General features: G+C 38.6%; 1 protein-coding gene across 3 annotated transcripts in view; it reads right to left on the reverse strand.

Annotated features, from left to right (window-relative positions):
• NQR (ARP protein (REF)) overlaps positions 1 to 19,446 on the reverse strand; it is a 297,015-nt gene that overhangs the window by 251,425 nt on the left and 26,144 nt on the right. For 2 of the 3 annotated variants that reach the window (XM_089819174.1, XM_089819172.1), the window contains exons 2-3: positions 18,972 to 19,142; positions 18,347 to 18,531 (exon numbers count right to left, since the gene is read on the reverse strand). In XM_089819174.1, coding sequence (XP_089675300.1) covers positions 18,347 to 18,531; positions 18,972 to 19,142 — 356 coding nt within the window. The remainder of the gene's footprint in view (positions 1 to 18,346; positions 18,532 to 18,971; positions 19,143 to 19,446) is intronic. The other variant, XM_089819173.1, reaches the window with a different exon arrangement.

Genomic DNA, 19,446 nt, shown 5'->3' on the forward strand with positions numbered 1-19,446 from the left:
GAGGTAGTGCCTGTCATTCTGCATCTACAGCTCGAAGATCATCCTAAAAGTCCTCTGGCATATCGTCCTCTACTGCCTCCTGGGTCGCCTCTCTAAGGAATGTAGGACGTGTAGGCCTGTTTGTAGTCCATGACCTGTGCCTAGAAGCACCCTGTGACCCTCCTACACTCCTATTATCCTGCTCTGGTGTCCCCCTACCCTGTTCCTGGTTCCTCGGCTGAGCAACTCTTTCCATCATAGTAGTCAATGCACGTATAGACTGAACTATTTCCTACTGCCCAGTAACCATAGCTCAGAAGAAGTTTCTAGCTTCATGCTCATCAGTCCTGGGGGATCTAGGTGGACTCTGTGACTATCTTTCACCCATAGTAAGTATATCTCTGAATTCCTGCTCACTTTTAGGTGCTGCTCTCCTACATGTATAATACTTGTGATACCCAAAAGCTGAAGAATGCATAAAGATTCTTTACCCAAAAGGATGTCAAGAACACCGCTCTGATACCAATGTAATATCCCCAACAGATTATAACTTCTTCAAATACCAAAATCTGCTCTAGTTCAGTTGTTCGACATTTTGTCAAACACTTTTCAAGCAAGCTCTCATACCAATGTAATGGCCCTTGCCAATAGGCTACTAATAACCACTAATACTAAACTGTGAAATTTCATCAAACACTTAACATGCAAACTAAATACACTGCTGAAAGTAAAATGCTGAATAAAGGAAATTGTTGTGCAACAAATCTACTCAAATAGCTGATATAAAATAGTGCCAATATATTTATTCAATGATAACCAAATGCTTTTACATATGATATGTGATTTTCAACTCAAAGCAATACAACATGGCACATTACAAACCAACCCTCACTGGCTGAGTGCAACTGAGAATTTCTTGCAACTACAAACTAAAATGAAAGAACCTGGATTGAGCAATGTTGGAGACTGAATGCCGAAGATGAAATGATGAAAATGCAACTCCAACCTGCCTTCAAACTTACTGACCCTACGGCTTGCAGGTACAGTCGTACATGTACAGACTAGTACAACACTTGGCAAAAATAAATGCTGGGCTGAAAGATACTGAAAACGATATGGAAATAATTGCCAGGCTCCAAAAAAAATTCTCCTAGAAAATAAAAATCAAACTCCCAGCCAACAGTGAGATATGAGCAAAAATGTATGTCCAAGCTGAAAATCGAACCCTACTAGAAATGTCCAAATGAGCCCAACTTGAAGTAGTTGAATACCACTTCCAAAGTGCAACCCTTCAAAGGATATTTCACCTACTCAGTTATGCAAATCCTTAGGAGACTCCGTTCCTAATGATCAAATGACAATCTGTAGACCAAGATGGCGCCACAAATGCTCAAAGAGAAAAGTAGTGTAAACTCAAGTCATAGGATGTCCAAATGAGAGGCCAAGCACTCTATTTATTCACTTTCCTAAGATGCTACTAAGAACTTCTAGAAGTATCCACAAAATATTCTTATGAAATTTCCGCATAATGCACTTTTATATAAAAAGTAATTTTATAAAATAAAAAGTGCAACTCAACTCAAAATTATAATATTTTGGCCCCACATAACACATAAAATAAAAATATGATAAACCCCATCTCTCCAAGAGCAAATAAGACCACCATCCAATCCCCAAATAATCATCAGAATGACTTTCTCACCAAAATCATCTGCCTACGAGAGTCCATGATAGGCAAATTCACTGAAAAATAACATATCACTAAAAAGGGGACATGACATAGAGGATATCGCTAATCATCTCTCTCCAAAATATCTTTTTTTGTTTGTATTTGACAATTAGAGAGATGTATTTGTACTCCAAGGTTCAAAAGTGTTGGATCCCTTAAGTCCTCTTGTGCAACTAAGCAAAGTGATGAGATCATTGATCTCCTTGGATTTTGTACAGCACGCACCCTTTGGCCATCTCGTGAGGTTAGGCCTTTTCTTAATCAACCAATTGTCATTAATGTACTTAACACAATATGCACTATCTCCATTCCTATAATGTCCCCGTTCCTAAATACTATTTAGTAATTAATAATTAAAATTAATTAATAAAAAAATAAAAATAATAAGATACTATGATTATTAATTGATATTGTTTAGTAATAATTGACAATAATATAGTATTTATTAATATAATAATTAGGAATAAAATAATTAATATATAGAGACAATAATAATTGATAATATATAGTAATAACATATTAAATAATATGTTAGAAATTAGAATATAATTATAAAATAAATATACAAGAATAGTAAACATAAAATATTACATATTAATGAATAGTAATGAATGAATAAAATGATAAGATAATTAAATATAAATTAATAGGTTGATATAATATTAATTAATCAATTATAATTATAATATTTAACGGAGTTAATTAAAAGCTTATATCTACCGGTTGCCTCTATTCATAGAGGGAAAGCTCGAATACAAAAGGAGATAATGAGGGGAAGACAGAAACATATTGCAGATACTCACAAAATAAATATAACAATTTCATATTAGAGCATTGTGTGAGACGTAGCAAATAGTTTATCCAGAAAGCATTTCTCATATTTTTTGTGCCAGAAAAACTACATAGTGGAGGAGGAACTTGTCTAGTATGTGCCAAGTCAAATGAAGACCAACTCTTCGATCCATACAAATGAAGGTTGAAGATAAGCATATACATTCAAAGTAGCCATAAAGTCTTTAGCACATTCATTAGAGACTATTGATTAGTTATAGAAGATTATCAAATTACTGAACCTAAAATTGCAAGAATCGTCAACGGATTCATTTGATTTGATATAATACCAAGAACTTATTCATTAGTAGCGAGAACAAGGAAAGACATGGATTATACATAAGGGGAGGAAGCACTATATATATATAGTGGGCTTCCTTTCTCTACAATCACCAGGCATCCAAAAAGAAAATGAGATATACAATTAGGACATCACCCTAGGGATAAAGTTGAACTAATAAGCAATATGATATCCATATTATAGAATACAATTCAGCACTTACATACCTTAGTGCAAAAGAATGGTTTCTAGAGTTTGTTGCATTAAGAATAAACTATCATCACTATGTGGGAATAAATGAGAATGAGTTAATAAAAAAGTTTCGAAAAACAATTTAGATCATAATAAAGATGAACGACATTGCAGACCAAGTGAAGAATGTGAAAAAATTATGCAGCGAAAGTCGGTTTGAAACTTTGAAGTAATTGTATAGGAAGACAGTTATATTTGAAGGAGATGTGAAGAATATAATCAAGAAGGCATCGTTCAATTTCTAGGGGGAAAGCACAGAGTAAATATTGAAGAGATCAAAGAAAATGATGAGAAATAGCATGGGAAATCTATGGTACTTGTCTAGACCATATTGCAAGGATTTTAATAGGGAATGATAATGCGGTACAATGAAATTGAATTACCAAGATTTGAATATTCATCCTTTATAAGTTTCGTAAGACATACAAACAACAAGTTAATCAATTACCAATAAATCAATCAAGAACTCATTAATTTACAAGACCCATTAAGTCGCAATTAAGACTTTTAAGGAAAGGGATATTCAGGCATAGCTATCTAATATAACCATTCCTTACCACATTATGATCAATATTGAGATCAACGCAATCCTTATTAGATCGATGCTAATTTACATGAGTCATCATCAAACCTGACTTGAGACAAAATCATTTGGAATGTCAAGTCAATCTTGGATGAGCAAGGGAACTTCCACTATATGGTAGTTGTAACATTATCAAGAACTATATCAGAATATTGTATTCTTATTAGAGAGATTCAGATTCCCATAACAATATCAGTTCATTTTAAAGGAATAAGTTTCTTGAAATATAAGTTTTAAGTAAATAGTCCCAAAATTCTAAGAGATCAATTAGGGGAATATTACAACTCCACCTATCCAAGGCTTTTTGCTTTCAAGTATTTGTAACCAGTGGAGCAGATGGAACTTGAAAAATCCTATCAATAGTCCCTAGATCGAGACTTATGATAGTGTTTCCGTCTTGACCTCTCGTGGTTATGAACGGATGATCAAAATTTCTCGAACACGTAGACATGAACTCTGGTTCTAGAGTAGGCAAGAGAAAAGTCAAGACCATGTCAATGTTACTCTACTCGATGTAAACATGTCTTCTGACACTGCGACATCCGCTCTTTCTAGAAAATCTTCTATATCCGTGTGAGAGATATCGATGTCTTTATCTCTTCACGATATGAGGTAACCTGTGAAGGAGAAATGGAATTATGATACTGATCATCTCGATACTTTATCTTCTTTTTCTCTTTACCTTTGATTGATGCGGCTTCTTCTAACATGGCAATCTTGCGAGAGTGAATAACTATTGCATGAAAATTCCACAAGGTGAGAAAATCATCATGGGATGGATTCATTGCATGTTTTTGTTTGCACAAGTATGCATTTCAGAATGTTGCTAATAAGAGGTAGGATTAAAAAAATTGACGATAGTGAAGAGATGAATGGATTTGGGCTAAAATAAGCTATTTGTATGGTGGGAAAAACCAAAAATGGGTTTCCAAAGGGGATTGCATATGCCAATAGCAAGCTTTATGATGGAGGAATGTAGGAAATAAATGGAAGTTTGAATAACCATTACAAGTGAACTAGTAAGCAACTACCAACGAGAAGTTTAAGTCCCATGACAGCGGTGAAATAAGTATGGAAAGGGATTTGAAGTGCATGAAAGTAGGTTTTCGAGATGCATTTGCATGATTGAACAAAAAGATTGTTTTTCTTGTATACTTCATTCATAGAACGGGGATTTTAATCCTGACTGCACATGCAAGCAAGATGAAGCACTTGCATATGCAACAAAGAAAAATTAAGATGGAAGAAAGAAGGATCGACATATAAACAAAACTGCAAATCTGAAAATTAAAAGAAAGAATTTCATTTATCAATATACATAACAGCGCTAAAATAAGCACAAGAAAGCTTACCTCTCTTCACCAAAAACCTTAGTTACCAGATTCGTGAATCAGACCCTGGATCCGGATTCGGGACCAATTCGGATCCAGATTCGCATGTGGATCCGTGAGGATCCGAGCAGGGTCCGTGATCCTGCCTGTGCATTCGTTAGGATCTGTGGCCCAAGGATCCTGATGGATCCACAGGCAGAATCAACGATCCTGCTCGTATCCTCAAGGATCCAAGCACGAATCCATGGCTATACAAGGTCGGGAACAGAACCCAAGGGAAAGCAACCTGAGGGTTAAAGGTGGAACAATGCTGATTATATCATTGTATTTCCTTGTATCTTTCTGCTGTGTAGTTCTGGTTACAAGATGGATCTCAGTAATCCTGTTGTGAACCCAGTTGCAGTTAGCTGTTGGTGCAAAACTTGGGTTGAAAGTTGAAACCCTATGTCTGAAAATTGAGAAAACTGTATGAGAAAACTTCCTCTATTAATTTTATATCTGAAAATTTCAAAAGATGAACACAAAATCTATGTTGCAGGGTTTGGCAGGTTCCAAGGATGAACCTGCTTTTAAGAATTTTCATATGGGTCATATCTCAGGTATGTCTGACTCAATCTCTTTTGCCTCCTGTGACTATGGATAGGATTTGGGAGAGGTCTCCTATCCACCCAAAGGCTGGTAGCCATAGTCCAATAAAGTTGTTTGATTACATACATAACATGAGATGAGTGTTGCAAACTGTTTAGAGTAAGGTGTACCACTAGATGGATGACACATTTCCCCAGCTCTACCCTAATATTCTTAAGGTGTAGCCATTATCTGAGGGTCTCAGCCTAGATATTAGCAAGGCAAACAAAAATATATTCAAAATAAAAAATTTCAGCACCCAAAGAAAAATCTTCTGTGCTGAAAGTGATGTTAAGTTCCATAGATTTTCTATTCATAAATGTTTGCAATTTCACATTCTCATTACTGTTTCCTAGGATATAGGCAAAATGTAATTAGAAAAGAAAAAAATGACATTTTTCAACTTCTTCAAATGTGTACCCATCACCTTTGCCTGTGTAAAATTGACAATAAATAAAAAGGATGATAATATTCGTAAAATAAAGCTTTGATCTTGATTTCTAAATACAAAGAATGAATGCATGTAATAATTATTGATAAATTACGAAAACATAAAATCATGAATGTGAATGTTCTGATTTTCTTTATAATCATGAAAATAGATCAATTATCAAGTATACTAGATTCATAGATGCATACTAGAATCATAGATTCATACTATGAAATAATTTCTCTTAGTTATATATATATATATATATATATATATATATATATATATATATATATATATATATATATATATATATATATATATACACACACACACACGAATCCTCTACGAATCATTATTGGAAAAAAAAAAATCCCAAATCCAAGGATCCGATTCGCGTGCCCAAATCGGATTCGTTTCATGAATCGGCAACTAAGCCAAAAACAAGATAAGTCTTTTGAAATCTTTGAGCAAAATTTAAATCAAATCCAAGAGATTTTCAGATTTAGAAAAAGAGTGCTAGAAGAAGATTATATAGACAATAAATCTCGACTCAATCCTCTTGAAACCAATGCCCATTTGAGTCAAGATAAGTTGCTTGACAAGTGTTGCATAATAAAGAATTAAAATGCACATATATAGCAACTAGATTGAATCATTCAAACCTAGAAATGTTTGAAGAGATGCCAATATGTAAAGACAACCAAAAATGGTGTCTACATGGTCATACACATCTTGTAAAGGATGAGTAACAAGCTGGAATCACCAATTTTGCTTGTAGATGCCCTTGATGATCCAAAATGCAGCTATGGAGAGCAAAATTGCTCCTTGTTTGAGTCCATTTTTACAAAGAGAATCCCCAAGTGGTCTGTTTGTACCAAAATGCATGTATTTTGGAGGATGAAAATGCATATGAAATCACCACTCTAGCCTTTTCGTAGCAAAACATAGCTATCAAGAGGCAAAAATGCCTTACTTCATCTTGTTCACATAAGCATTTGCATATTGTTGGTTGATAGATAGTTCTCTCCTCTTTTCTTAACAGAAAGTTGACTCTTTTTGACCCAACGAGTGAAAAAACAACTTGGAGCCAACAGATGGGAAGCGTATTTTGGTGGGAAGCGTATTTTGGTTTATCAACTCCCTTCTAGAATGATATGCAATGAATTTTGTCTTGAATCCTACTCTAATGATGGGGGGTATACTCTTAACCAAAGAGCAAAAGAGTCTAATACCAGGTTTCCGGCAAACACGAAAGACCTAGGCCAGATTTGGATTCACGGTCCAATTGTTCCCACGACCACAAACACAACAAAACCCCTTTTCAGTACTATGACTTCTAAGTCTACTCTTGCATGCATCTACCCAACTAACGAATGATTATGCAATCCTACTCCTAGATGCAATCACGAGCAAAGGAAATGGAGATACAACTGAAGCCACAATAACTCTCAGATTACTCAAAATCATTACCGCTCAACAACACATTGAACTTAATTGATCTTACAGTTTAGTCGTGTCTCAATTACCAAACACAAAATGAAACATGCAACTATAGAACAGGGGAATACAGATGCATATAAAACTACGACAATGCTCAAATCACCAAAGCCATTAATTCCGACAACACATTGAAAAATTTATAACTCGCAGTTTGATAGTACATTGATTCTCCAAAAACACATGTGATGAACAATAATCTTGATGAAAACTTTTGAGTCTCACTTAGTTGTCTCAACCACAGGGGGAAACTTGACACAAAAATCTGTCGATCCTTCATTAATTATCAAATTGTTACATATATAGACCCTTTGTCTTCGGGTTGTTATAAAGATTATGGTAAAGAGAAGGTAGAAAGAGAAACTAAAAGTAGAAGAGTATGACACTTGTCATTCTGAACAAGGTAATGATTAGTTCGAGGGAGCTAGAGCATTTTGGTTTCCACCATCAGTTGGCCTGGCACTTTCCAGGCTAGGCTTGTGTATGGTTACAAGATCCTCTGCATCAAGGATTAGCAAGTTGTCTAAGCATATCATCCAGTAATCATGATCCGCCACCAGCCCCTCTACGGTGTCTACTCAGGTCTGCAACTTTTTCGACACCTACATTAGCATTCCATCTATGGTAGTTAGTGCATGGAGATCGAAAGTCTGGAATTTATCAAGGTGCACCAATCCATTGATGAAGTCCTGGTAAGAAGTCTTCATGTGCTCGACATCAACCACTTCATCTAGTGATCATGATCCGCCGCCAACCCCTCTATGGTGTCTACTCGGTTTTGCAACTTTTTCGACGCCTTCATTAGCATTCCATCTATGGCAGTCAAAGCGTAGAGATCAGAAGTCTGGAATTTATTAGGGTGCACCAATCTGTCGATGACGTTTTGGTAAGCAGTCTTCATGTGCTTGACATCAACCACTTCACCACCTTTGCTCACATGAGACTCCGTATGCAACTCTCGAAGATAGACAAAAATTGTTTCCTCTACCTTCTTTATTGATTCATATGCCTTTTTATTTGCTTCTCAGCCTTGACCATACTCTCTTGAATTCAAGAGATCTCATCCAATGGGATAGAGGCTCATCCCCGTCCTTCAGAATACCCAAGTTGATTACATTTTGTACCTTCATATTCATGATCTCGTACAACAAAGATGTGGAATCCTTATACTTCTCTATATCTCTCTTGAGAGACTCAAAGATATTGTGCATGATCTCTTTCAGTTTTACGACCCTTATACAAAGGGCACCCAACTTCTCAATTAAGAGAAAACCCCTTATCTTCATGTCTACAAGCTACTAATGCCCAATCTGACCAAAGTGCCTTTCTTCTTGCAACTTAGCAATCAGAGCCTTGTTTTCTTCTACAAACGGGTCAAAAGGCCTTGCATCTGATGATTCTCCTACCTCGCTGGAGAGTGGGACAAACAACTGCCTGAGACAATCATATAACTCTTTGTTTGCGGCCTTGAGCTAAGCCTTTGATATTTTGAGCTCCTCCAACTCTTCATCTACTTCTTGATTTAGAAACCTCCACATTGTGCACTTGGTGTCATGTCTCAACGGCCCCATGTCGAACTGCTAGATATTGAAATCCGTTGGGCTGAGATCAACTAAGTTTCCATATGTTTGGACTTGAACAAATTATATGATGTAGTTGTCTATGTTAGCATCCTTGCTTAAGGCCACCAGTGTAGAAGCTTCCTTCACCTTCTTGGTAGTTAGTGTCTACTTCACAGTCTGAGTGATCAGGTCCTTTGGAGGCATTGTAGCATCAAATAATTTCCTTGCCACAGGAGGAGTACTAGTTTTCTTTGCAGAAAATGGAATAATTATGGTTTTGGTGGAAGAAGCAGTAGCAGGAACATTACCTTGAATTCTAGTGCTTAAGGTGTATCATGTGGTGGAGGCCCTCCATCATGTTTGTCGTCCTGTTGGGCTCCACCTGAACCATCTAGACTAATCACTCGGATGGATGCATCTTTGTCCTTAACACCTTCGGACTCTGTTTCTTTCGCCTCTTTATTTTTATCTTTCTCAGGGTCCTCTGTTAAGCCTATCACTAGGACCGATCCTCCTTCGCAGGTAGCAGTAATGGGGATGTTTTTCTCTAGAGGTTGGTCTCCTTTGACAATCTGAGATGGACCCACGAATGTGGTCACTATGGTTACTACTGTACTAGTGGAGGTAGCGGTGGATGTTTGCGCTAGTTGAGATCTCAATGGTAAACCACTGGCTCTCTTTCTTCGAGCCTTTGTCCATTTGACCCATTTATCCATTCTTTTGATCACCCCGTCAGTTAGCTCCACCAATGTCAATGGTCGATACCAAGGAAGGGGATGAATCAATGGGTGACTATATATGTTGACCATCATCCTCAACTTCTTCCGAATCTATGCTTACATTGTATAACTTTACTTACTCAACTGTCATTCTGGAGAAAAACCTTTCTCTGCTCTCAAGCTCATCCACACAATTAGCCCAATAATCTTCTAATGCGAGGACATCCCTGAATCCCAACTCTAACTACAGATTGTTCTTGATATAATTTACAGGGTCAAATTTTAATCTGATTACCTCGTAAGGTCCTGGCTTATATTTCTCCTCAAAAGCCTTGAGCATGTTCTTTGCATTAGACTGGGAGGCACATGAATATGCTCCTACTGCAATCAAGAAAGGGATGTTGGCTTTCTTAGCATTTGAGCACAACTCGTTCACTTCTAAAATTTGACAGCACATCTCAACCAAAACGATTTGGTCATCTAGATACCTAGGGAGCTTCCATGGGAAGCCATAAAATCCTGCAATTCTAATGTATGAAAAAGCCGAGAATTGGATGAAAAAGCTTCCAAAATGCATTACAGCAGCAATTGCCTCAAGGGAAAGAGGTCGTTATCGACATCCTTGCAACATACGGAAAATTTTCATAATAAAGGCGTTATTTACCTTCAAAAACTCCGCATAGCACTAATGCAACTGTAGGTATGGATAAAACTCATAGACTTGTATATCCTCATTGAATTCCTCAACATGCGGCAACCTTGGCCACAACTAAAGAGTAACTAGACCATAAATTAAGTATGAGGACATGTAAAACTGCTCCTAGGCCTTTGCCATTTGGAGCCAACCAGTTAGGTTGTTGCTGATTATTTGTGCCCAGTTTACATACTCTCCTTCAGCACAAACTACTTGCACTAGGTAGAAGTGGTGCTCTACAAAATTGAGGGCATCTTCATTTCCTTTCAGCCTGTGTAGGAGAACCATAATATCCACAATTTCCCTCTTTAAGTTTGTTGCCATAAAGAGTCTTAGGCACTTTACTTTTATGGCTCTAAGGGGTCCGGAACCATGTAGCCATCATGTCACCTCTCCTCATGGATTTCTTCTCATTATACATAGAAGCAAAGTTCCAAAAATTCATATCATTATACACTTTCCTTACTAGAAGCCGAAAACAATTTTGTATTACATCTCACTCGAGGGAAAGGAGCACTTCCTTGTTCGGCATCTTGATCTAGCAAGTATCTTGATCGTAATGCGAAATGCATGCAAGGATCAAATCAAGGGCCTGCGCCACCATCGGAGAACCCGTTGTCTCAACTAGGCCTCTCACTTTAAGCTTCTTGGTGACTAGGTGAATGGGGTCCGCTTGTAATCTCCTATGCAAGTTGTCAAGATCATAAAATCACAGTTGGGTATCACTTAGATTGTTTAAACTATCATACCCAATAAACTTAGCAATCATGGCGGGGAACATATAAACACTAGACCACTTAGCTTAGCTGCAAAAATTGAAATTGGTCGTTGAGAATCAAGAGATGATGGGAAAATGTATGCAAAATCTTACTTTATAGATCTGCCTTTATGGTCGTTAACTGGAGTTTCCCGCGCCACACAAGCCATCTAATTAGCATTAATTTGGAGTAGCCTTTTGAGCTTAACGATCGGATTTTCATTAAATGTCAAGGATTAATGAGGAAAAATAACGTTAGGCACGTCTTTTCTGTCCATCCTTTCTTTTCATGAATTAGATTTCTTTCATAACCCGCCACCTTAAGTCAGAGATGCAAAATCTTCAATTTTGGCTAAGGCAAATGATGATTTCTATTGCATTTGAAAATCCAATTTCCACATGGGAGGTGATCTACTTAATGCACTAGAGAAGTACTTTTACTACTTTCCTGCAGACTGTTGATTTTACATGTTTTTCCTTCATTGTGGGAATCCTCGAAAAGAGGTTCCCCCCGAACTACACCTTAATAGAGTCCCCGCTTGAATCTTCTTCGCACTTCGGACTTCTACCTTGTCGCGGGGTCTACTTTATAGTTATGCGAAGTTTCACTAGAATCACTTCAAATTGAGGCAAAAGAGAAATCAAATAGTGGAAATCCCAATCTGTACATACTTGAAACAATATTGAAAAACTTGGAACTTTTCTTCTCGTCGAGGGGGAGCCTAAAACTTTCTCTAAGGGGAAGAACAAAATTAGAACAAAGCAATCCGCACCCACACCCAAACTTAAGGATTCTCCACACAAAACAAACGAGGGAGGAGTTGGCGCACTAGAATCTTGAAAACCCTACCAAAGGGAAAAAGGGACACCCAATGAGAAGTGACTTTTACCAAAACCCGGCTATGAACTTAGAATTTTTTTTTTTGACATGGGCTTGATAACTTCACTTGATTAGGTCCACTAAGGGAAAGCTCAAAAATAGGGGCAACCAAGAATGGGGCAACAAGTGGTTCTGGACTTAGGCATGCAAGTGCCTAAGCAAGGGACCTAACATCTCTGGTTTCGCAAAAGGACGGCAAGATGCAACACAAACAAAACAAGGGAACAAACAGAAAGGAAAGCAAAGCGAGGAAGCAAAACTAAGCTACTATGTACATTGCAGGGGTTACCTGCTTCACTTCAGATCTGATAGAGCTTTAAGTCTTGACCTTTGTAGGATAATAGTAAGACTTCTCTGGATTGATATGCTAGCTTGAATGAATTGTGCTCGTTTGCCTAATGTATTTTGAACAGTCCTTTCCACTGGCTCTCGAATTTGGAGTGCATTCTCTTTGGTTCATGTCTCTTATCCCATAACAGGACTAAATATCCTTCCATGAACTTGCGGGGCCTTGTCTTCTTATCGAAGATGTTCTTCACGCACAATTGGTGTTCTTCTCTTTCTTCTTCCAGTCAAGTCAGGTGCATGATTCTCTTCTCCAAACTATCTCTGAAAACACTATTATCCACGACGGTATGTAACTTACAAACGGATAGCCCAAGGGGAAGAGGAAGGTTGGCTTATGTTATGTATACCAGCTCAAATGGAAAAATTCCAATGGCTCGCTTAGGAGTTACCATGTCCGCTCACAAAGCTTCATGCAACTTTTTATGCCAATTCCTTTGATTATCAGAGATGAGCTTCTTCGTGATGTTCACTAGGTTTTTATTGCTCAACTCGGCTTGCCTGTTACCTTGCAGGAAGTAATTTGACAAATGACTAAGATGAATCTCGTAATCGTAGCAGAGTTCGTATCCATTTCTAACAACGCTAGCCCTTCACCTCTATCAGGAGTTGAAAAGTTAGTCTACAAGAAGTTCGATGATGAGCAAGTAAGATGTGTTTGTGAACTCAACCTAAGAGTCTAGGGCCTTCCTCTCCTGGGGCCTTCCTCTCACAACAGATCCTTTCATAGTTGGACAGTCATTTCTCAGCAATCAGCTAGGTATCTTAATTATCACACTTGATAGATGTTGGTTCGGCCTAAACGGCACCTTCGGTTTCTCTCTCTATCAAATAGGTTACAAGATCTTAGGGAAAAGAGGAAGCTATTCCCTCTTCCCACTAAGATCTGTCTAGGCGAGGATCTCATGAGATCACAAGTAGCAGTACTGAAACATTCTAGAGGTTTGGTGGCAGAGGCAAGGGGTAAGGGAAAGTGGGCAGTTATTCGAAATCTTAGGTCTGCTATCTGTGATTCACCTCCCCCCAGTTTGGAACAGATACCAGCTTAAATAGCCAAATGACGGTTTTTCCAGCAATTGGGCAAGAGTAAGCCCTCCTCCGACTCTCTTCTTGTCAACTGTTGGAATGGCAATGGTACACTTTGGTCACTGTTTGGTCTCCTTTCTGATGTTGTGGGTTCGGCAAACATTCTGGCCATTACAGAGACTCACAAGAGTCCTGCCCTTCATCTTCCTAGTGTTATTGGATACCAGTAGTTGTCGATGTACAGAGATGAGGTTCGGTCCTCAGGCAGCATGTGTTGTTCTGCAGTTGTTGCTTGTTTGATTAGGGATAGCCTTTTCAATGTTACCTCAGTGGTCCATTCTAACACCGTTGCTAGATTTATGGGGATTTTTATTTATTGTACTAGTCACCACCTCAAAAATATCTTTGTGGTAGTTTGTTACTCCCCACCAGCTTCCTCTTCATATGTCGTGCACAGTCTTAAGGACGGTGACCCCTTTTTGGATTTTCCTGAGTGTATCTCCAAGTTTTTTGCCTTGGGTGACATCATTATTTTGGGTGACTTTAATGTACGGACTAAGGATATGCAAGTTCCTCTACACTACCATGACTCTAACTTGATTTGCACTCATGAGATAGAACCCAACAGTTTGGGTCTTCAGTGCCTCTTTAAGGATTGTCATGGCCCTCTTTCATGCTACAGCCACCACCTTCTTCAGTTCTTCTACAAGTCCTCCGACATGGTGATCCTGAACGGTCTTTGTTGTTACCCTTACTCTAAGCTTTTTTACTTGTTGGCCTCACTGTGGGGGAGCGAGTGTGGTGGATTATGCCTTAGCTGGCACCTCAGTCATCTCCTCCATTAGTCATTTCACCATCACCCACCTCCCCCTACTCGATCATGCCCTCCTCAACATCTTTATCCGTTTTTCCTCCAATCCCCAGCCCCCTTCGTTAGCCCTCTTCAGCAGTTGCTAGCTCTCGTACCTTTTTCCAGTATCCTAAGAGCGATCAGGTCCTCTTTATTCTCCATCTTAGAAGGCTCCTCCCCCCAAATCACTTCTCAGATACTATTCAGGTTTCATCTATGTTCGAGTTATTAGCTACTACAATTTGGGAGTCAGTTCTCCTTTCCATCCTCCACTGCACCTCCCCTTCCCCTCTCAGCCCAATGAACAGGAAGACCTACCTTATGAACCAATGGTTTGACAATGACTGCAGGCCTTCCACCACTCCCTGCGCTCGGCTTTCACTGCTCACTCTCCCCCTTACTCCCATTTGCGACTTTCATATCATCGCTTTCTTCGCCATATGAAGCGGATCTACATTGCTTCCCAATGCATATCCCTTTGTGACACGCTTGTTTATTGGTTGAAGTTGTTCTAGCGCACCCATTTCCCCCGACAAACCCCCCTCTGCCACCCTTGACCTTCATTCCCTCGCCTCGCATGCCTCCACTCTCTACGACATTCCCAACCAGCCCTTCATTCACCTCACCCCCCTCCCCACTGCCACTTATTTACTCCCTACAACATTTATGAGGTCATCAAATCTTTGAGATGTAGCAGAGCATTTGATGAGGAAGGGTTCCAGGCAAAGCTCCTCAACCTTGGCGTTTCAGTTTTGGGCTCCTACCTTCCCATGCTCTTTAATAGAGTTGTTGCATCAATTTTTTGGACTCTTGGTCAAGACGCATGATTTATTCGATTCATAAATTTGGGTTGGCTTCGGACCCCAATAACTATAGGACCATCATGATCGGGCATGCCTTCGCCAAACTCTATGCCACTACATTGAACGTCATTCTTCTCAAAGTTCTTGATAGGGGACATCGTAGGGTGAGATGTCAGGTGGTTTTTCGAGCAAACTTTTAGACTATGGACCATATCTTGATGTTGCGAACTATCATTGGCATTTATTTTGTCCCCCAGGTGGCACTTTTTTAGAGACACAGAGACATTGGAGTTTCAGAGATTCTACTAATGGCAATCATGAGGCTCTAGGAGACTGTTGTGGGCAGATTCAAGACTCCCGAGGGCCTTTCGAACTCGATTTAGAGCACCATTGGGGTGAAATAGGGCTTCCCTCTACAATTCCTCATTCCTTGGTGATAGCTGCTACTTACACCAGGTTATGATCTCTATTCTCCTCTTTGTCGATGATGTGATTCTTCTAGCATCTTCTCCCGAGGGGCTTTAGAGGCTTCTTGATAGGCTGGCCTCTTTTTGTGACCAGCATCAACTTGTTGTAAACCTGAGTAAGACTCGATGGTCTTCATTTGTCTAAAGACTTCACATCTCCATTTTTGTTGGCAAGGCTAGGCGATAGAGAGTTTCTTCATACACTTACCTTGGGGTGAAGTTCTTTGGCCTCTTTTTCAGCTTGAGACCCATTGTTTGGCTTAGGATTAATAAAGGGTTGGACTCCCTTGCCATGTTAGAGAGACAGTGCTTCAGACACTATTTTTAGGACACTTCCTCCAGATTGTACCTCCTAGAGTCTTTGGTCAAATCTAATCTTATATGGTTCAGTGGTTTGGGGCCCCTCCTTCCTAGACTATAATTGGTCCTTGGTTGAGTGGGTTCAAACGCTTTCCCTCAAACGTATCATCAAATGTCACCCTTCCATTCCCTATAGTGTTATTTTGGTGTAGTTTGGGGCTTACCCCTTCAGACTTGTGGTTAGCTTCAATCTAGTTTGGTTTCTTTACTGTCTCCGAGGCTTTGCAGATTCGACTAGTGGCCGACATAGATATCCCTACCTAGCTTACTGATCTTCAGTCACTGTTGTTGGTTTTGATTTGTCCACTAGGGCCCACCATTGATACGCTCAAGCCATTACTCCACTAGGTTCGATATGTATTGAGATTAATTGTCTCCTTATCAATTTCTCTAGATGCTCCCGCTCACCTCCTCCCCTCTTGTCAGGAGCTAAACAAGCACGTGAGACTCAATATTTATAGACATTACATTAGTATGACTTGGATCAACTCTTTAGGAGGGTTGCGTCCATAGATGGCCTTTCATGCCGAGCACTTCTTAGATATCCATGATGGGATTATCATGTGTCCTACATATTTGACCCGGTGTTGGTGCCATGCCCTTCATATCTCTCTTGGTTCCTCCAGAGTTGGATCCCACTAGCATAGATACTAGACGAATCATCACATTGACAGAGGGGACCGTATTTGTCGTTTACATACCTTGGCAGAGACAAAAACGGAGATTCACTTCATCTTTCATTGTCCTATCTACTAATATCTAAGGGAGGTTTTACTATCTTTTCTGAGATTACAGGTCCTCATTGGCTTTTTTCCGTTATATTGACCAACATTGCCTGGTGCTCTATCTTCGGGAGGCGACTCAACTTCGAGACCGCACTTTACAACTACTTTTTCCTCAACTCCAGGCTTTAGATCAGTGTATCACCGACTTTTATGTACCCATGTCCTCCTCTGGGGCATGAAGCGGAAGTTTTGCACTCCTACTCCCAGCCACATCAAATCAGTGAGACCATGTTCTGGACTCACCAAACAATGACACTCCTCATTTGACTATATTTAGAGACGTTCTAGGTCCCTTGGTCACCCTTGTCCATATCCTTTGGTGTTGGACTTCTTCCGGCCAAGGAAGGACCCCTAGTCCTTTTCCCCGGTGTCTTCCTTTGCTTCTTTGTTGCTTTGTTCTTTTGTGGGCACCATTTGGTGTCCCTACTGCGGGTGGTTTCCCTTGTTTGTAAACTTTTAGTCCCTTAGACCCTTGTTGGTCTCTTGTTGGACATTAATAAATTTATCTTATATCTCTCTCCACTCTCCTCCAAGATCTAGACTATCTCTACCTCTCTCACCCTCCAATCCCCAAGAGGGGTCATACCATCAACCTGTTTTGATCTTCCCAAACCTAGTAGTCATACCATCAAGCTTGTTTTGATCTTCCCAAACCTCCATCAAACTATAAGTCTAAAAAAGTAAAAGGTCAGTGATATATTATGATCATAAAATTCTACATAATACATATCCCTTGTTGCAAATCTTTGCATATTCATAGTTTAGAAAATATTATGGCTGCTATATCATCCAAGCCCTGTGTTAGATCATAGGAAGGATTCTTGCTCCTCTGAGCAGATGAGCCATAGAATTGAAGCTTTTGTTTTGATATTTATTTGGAACATTTGATACCATGGATTTTATATTCAATGATTTTTGTATATATTTGAGAATATTTATATATCAAGTGTGTTATTCCCAGAAGCTATACTTTGTGTTTATAGTCTATACTTATGTGATTGATGTAAACTTGTGCATGTGATCAAATCAGCTTCTACTTAATGATGTTATTGTATGTTCAAGTTTTATTTAATAAACAATGGATGGAACAAGTTTTAAATCCTCAAAGATCTCTAAATTTCTTGGGTTTTTTCACTTTGGCGGGTCTTGCCAAGTTTTTGCCAAGCCGCAAGTCTCTCTCGTTGACTTAGCCTTGTCGAGTATGCACTAAGTCTTAGGAACTACAATTTAATGGGATTGTGTTGAATATATCCCCACATATAATGAGTTTGAATTGAAAATGATTTGTTATATCAATATGGATAGGCCTTATTTGGGAGAGATATATGATGGAAGTGACTCAATGACAGAAAACGAAAGTCATCGTAAGCACAAAAAAGAAAAATAATTTATGTTCCCCTTGTTTATGTAACCTCTAGTGACTGCCTAACATCTGCTTTCAAGGTGTGTCATCATACAGCTCCAAAATCAGGAACTATTTTGTTGAACCACATATGTAGATTTTCAATGAAATTATATTTTTAATCAAAGAAAAATTGCCATGCATAGAAACTTACTGCCAGGCGAGTACAGTCAATAAGAGCTGTTAGATTTACATCAATAGTGCGCCTCCATTGACCACTTCCATCAGTGCTTTTATCTTTGAAAAAGGGCATCGCATTACCTAAACCAGCATTATTAATGCAAATGTCAAGCCTTCCAAAAGCTTCCAAATGCTTTGAAAACGCAGATGCAAGGTCCCCTGTCATTATAAAACCACAAATAACCATATATACTGATGGAAAAATTGTTCTGGCTTAAAAAAAACACAATCCATTCAAAATCAGGCAACACAATAAAGAAATCATACCAAAATTATGTAACACAATAACCTTCAGTGGGCCATAGAGACTTAGCATTTGTTATTCTGATATATCTATATTGGCAAAATGGAAATAAAATAGAACATTCACTTCAAGCTGCCAATTTACAAGCAACAACCCAAAAAAACATTATTAGAAATATTAAAATACCAGCCTCAGTTCTCTATGCATAAGAAGGTATAATGCATTTGGATTACCTCTATAATACATTTGAGTTAGAAAATTAAGACCTAAACTCCTTGTCAAATACAAACAAATTCAGGGTACCCTGTTTTGCAGTAGAAGCTAAAATTAAAAAGAGTCACTGTAAAGTTTTTACCTGGATTAGTTACATCGCATTTAACAAATATTGCTGTAGGATTTTTCAAATCTTTATGAAGTTTTGCATGTTCTTCTTCGAGAATACGAACTAATTTTTCAGAACTTTCTGAATAATCAAGAACTGTCACACGGACTCCTTTCTGTGCAAGAGCAAGACAAAGGGCTCTACCTGCACATGAAGAAGAATTATTTTGATCTTTCCTTGCAATATGAATCTCAAGTTGTGTAAATACTATGAATAGGTGCAACGCATTTGACAAGTCTGTTATACAAAGAAAGCTACAAAAGTTAAGAAAAAAGAATGTCAAGCGGAGGCCATAGAGGCCAAAAAAAAACCTTCAGACAATGTGATTAGAAGAAAGAGTGTGGTAAAAAGAATGGCACATATCTAATTGCATACATGGTACTGAACCCTGTACATGCAGTATTATCTCAAAAAGTCTCATTGTCAACTAAAAGTCTAATTGTAAATC

This window comes from Cupressus sempervirens, chromosome 3 (genome assembly GCF_028749045.1).
Source record: "Cupressus sempervirens isolate cs-2001-9-10 chromosome 3, ASM2874904v1, whole genome shotgun sequence".
NCBI lineage: Eukaryota > Viridiplantae > Streptophyta > Pinopsida > Cupressales > Cupressaceae > Cupressus > Cupressus sempervirens.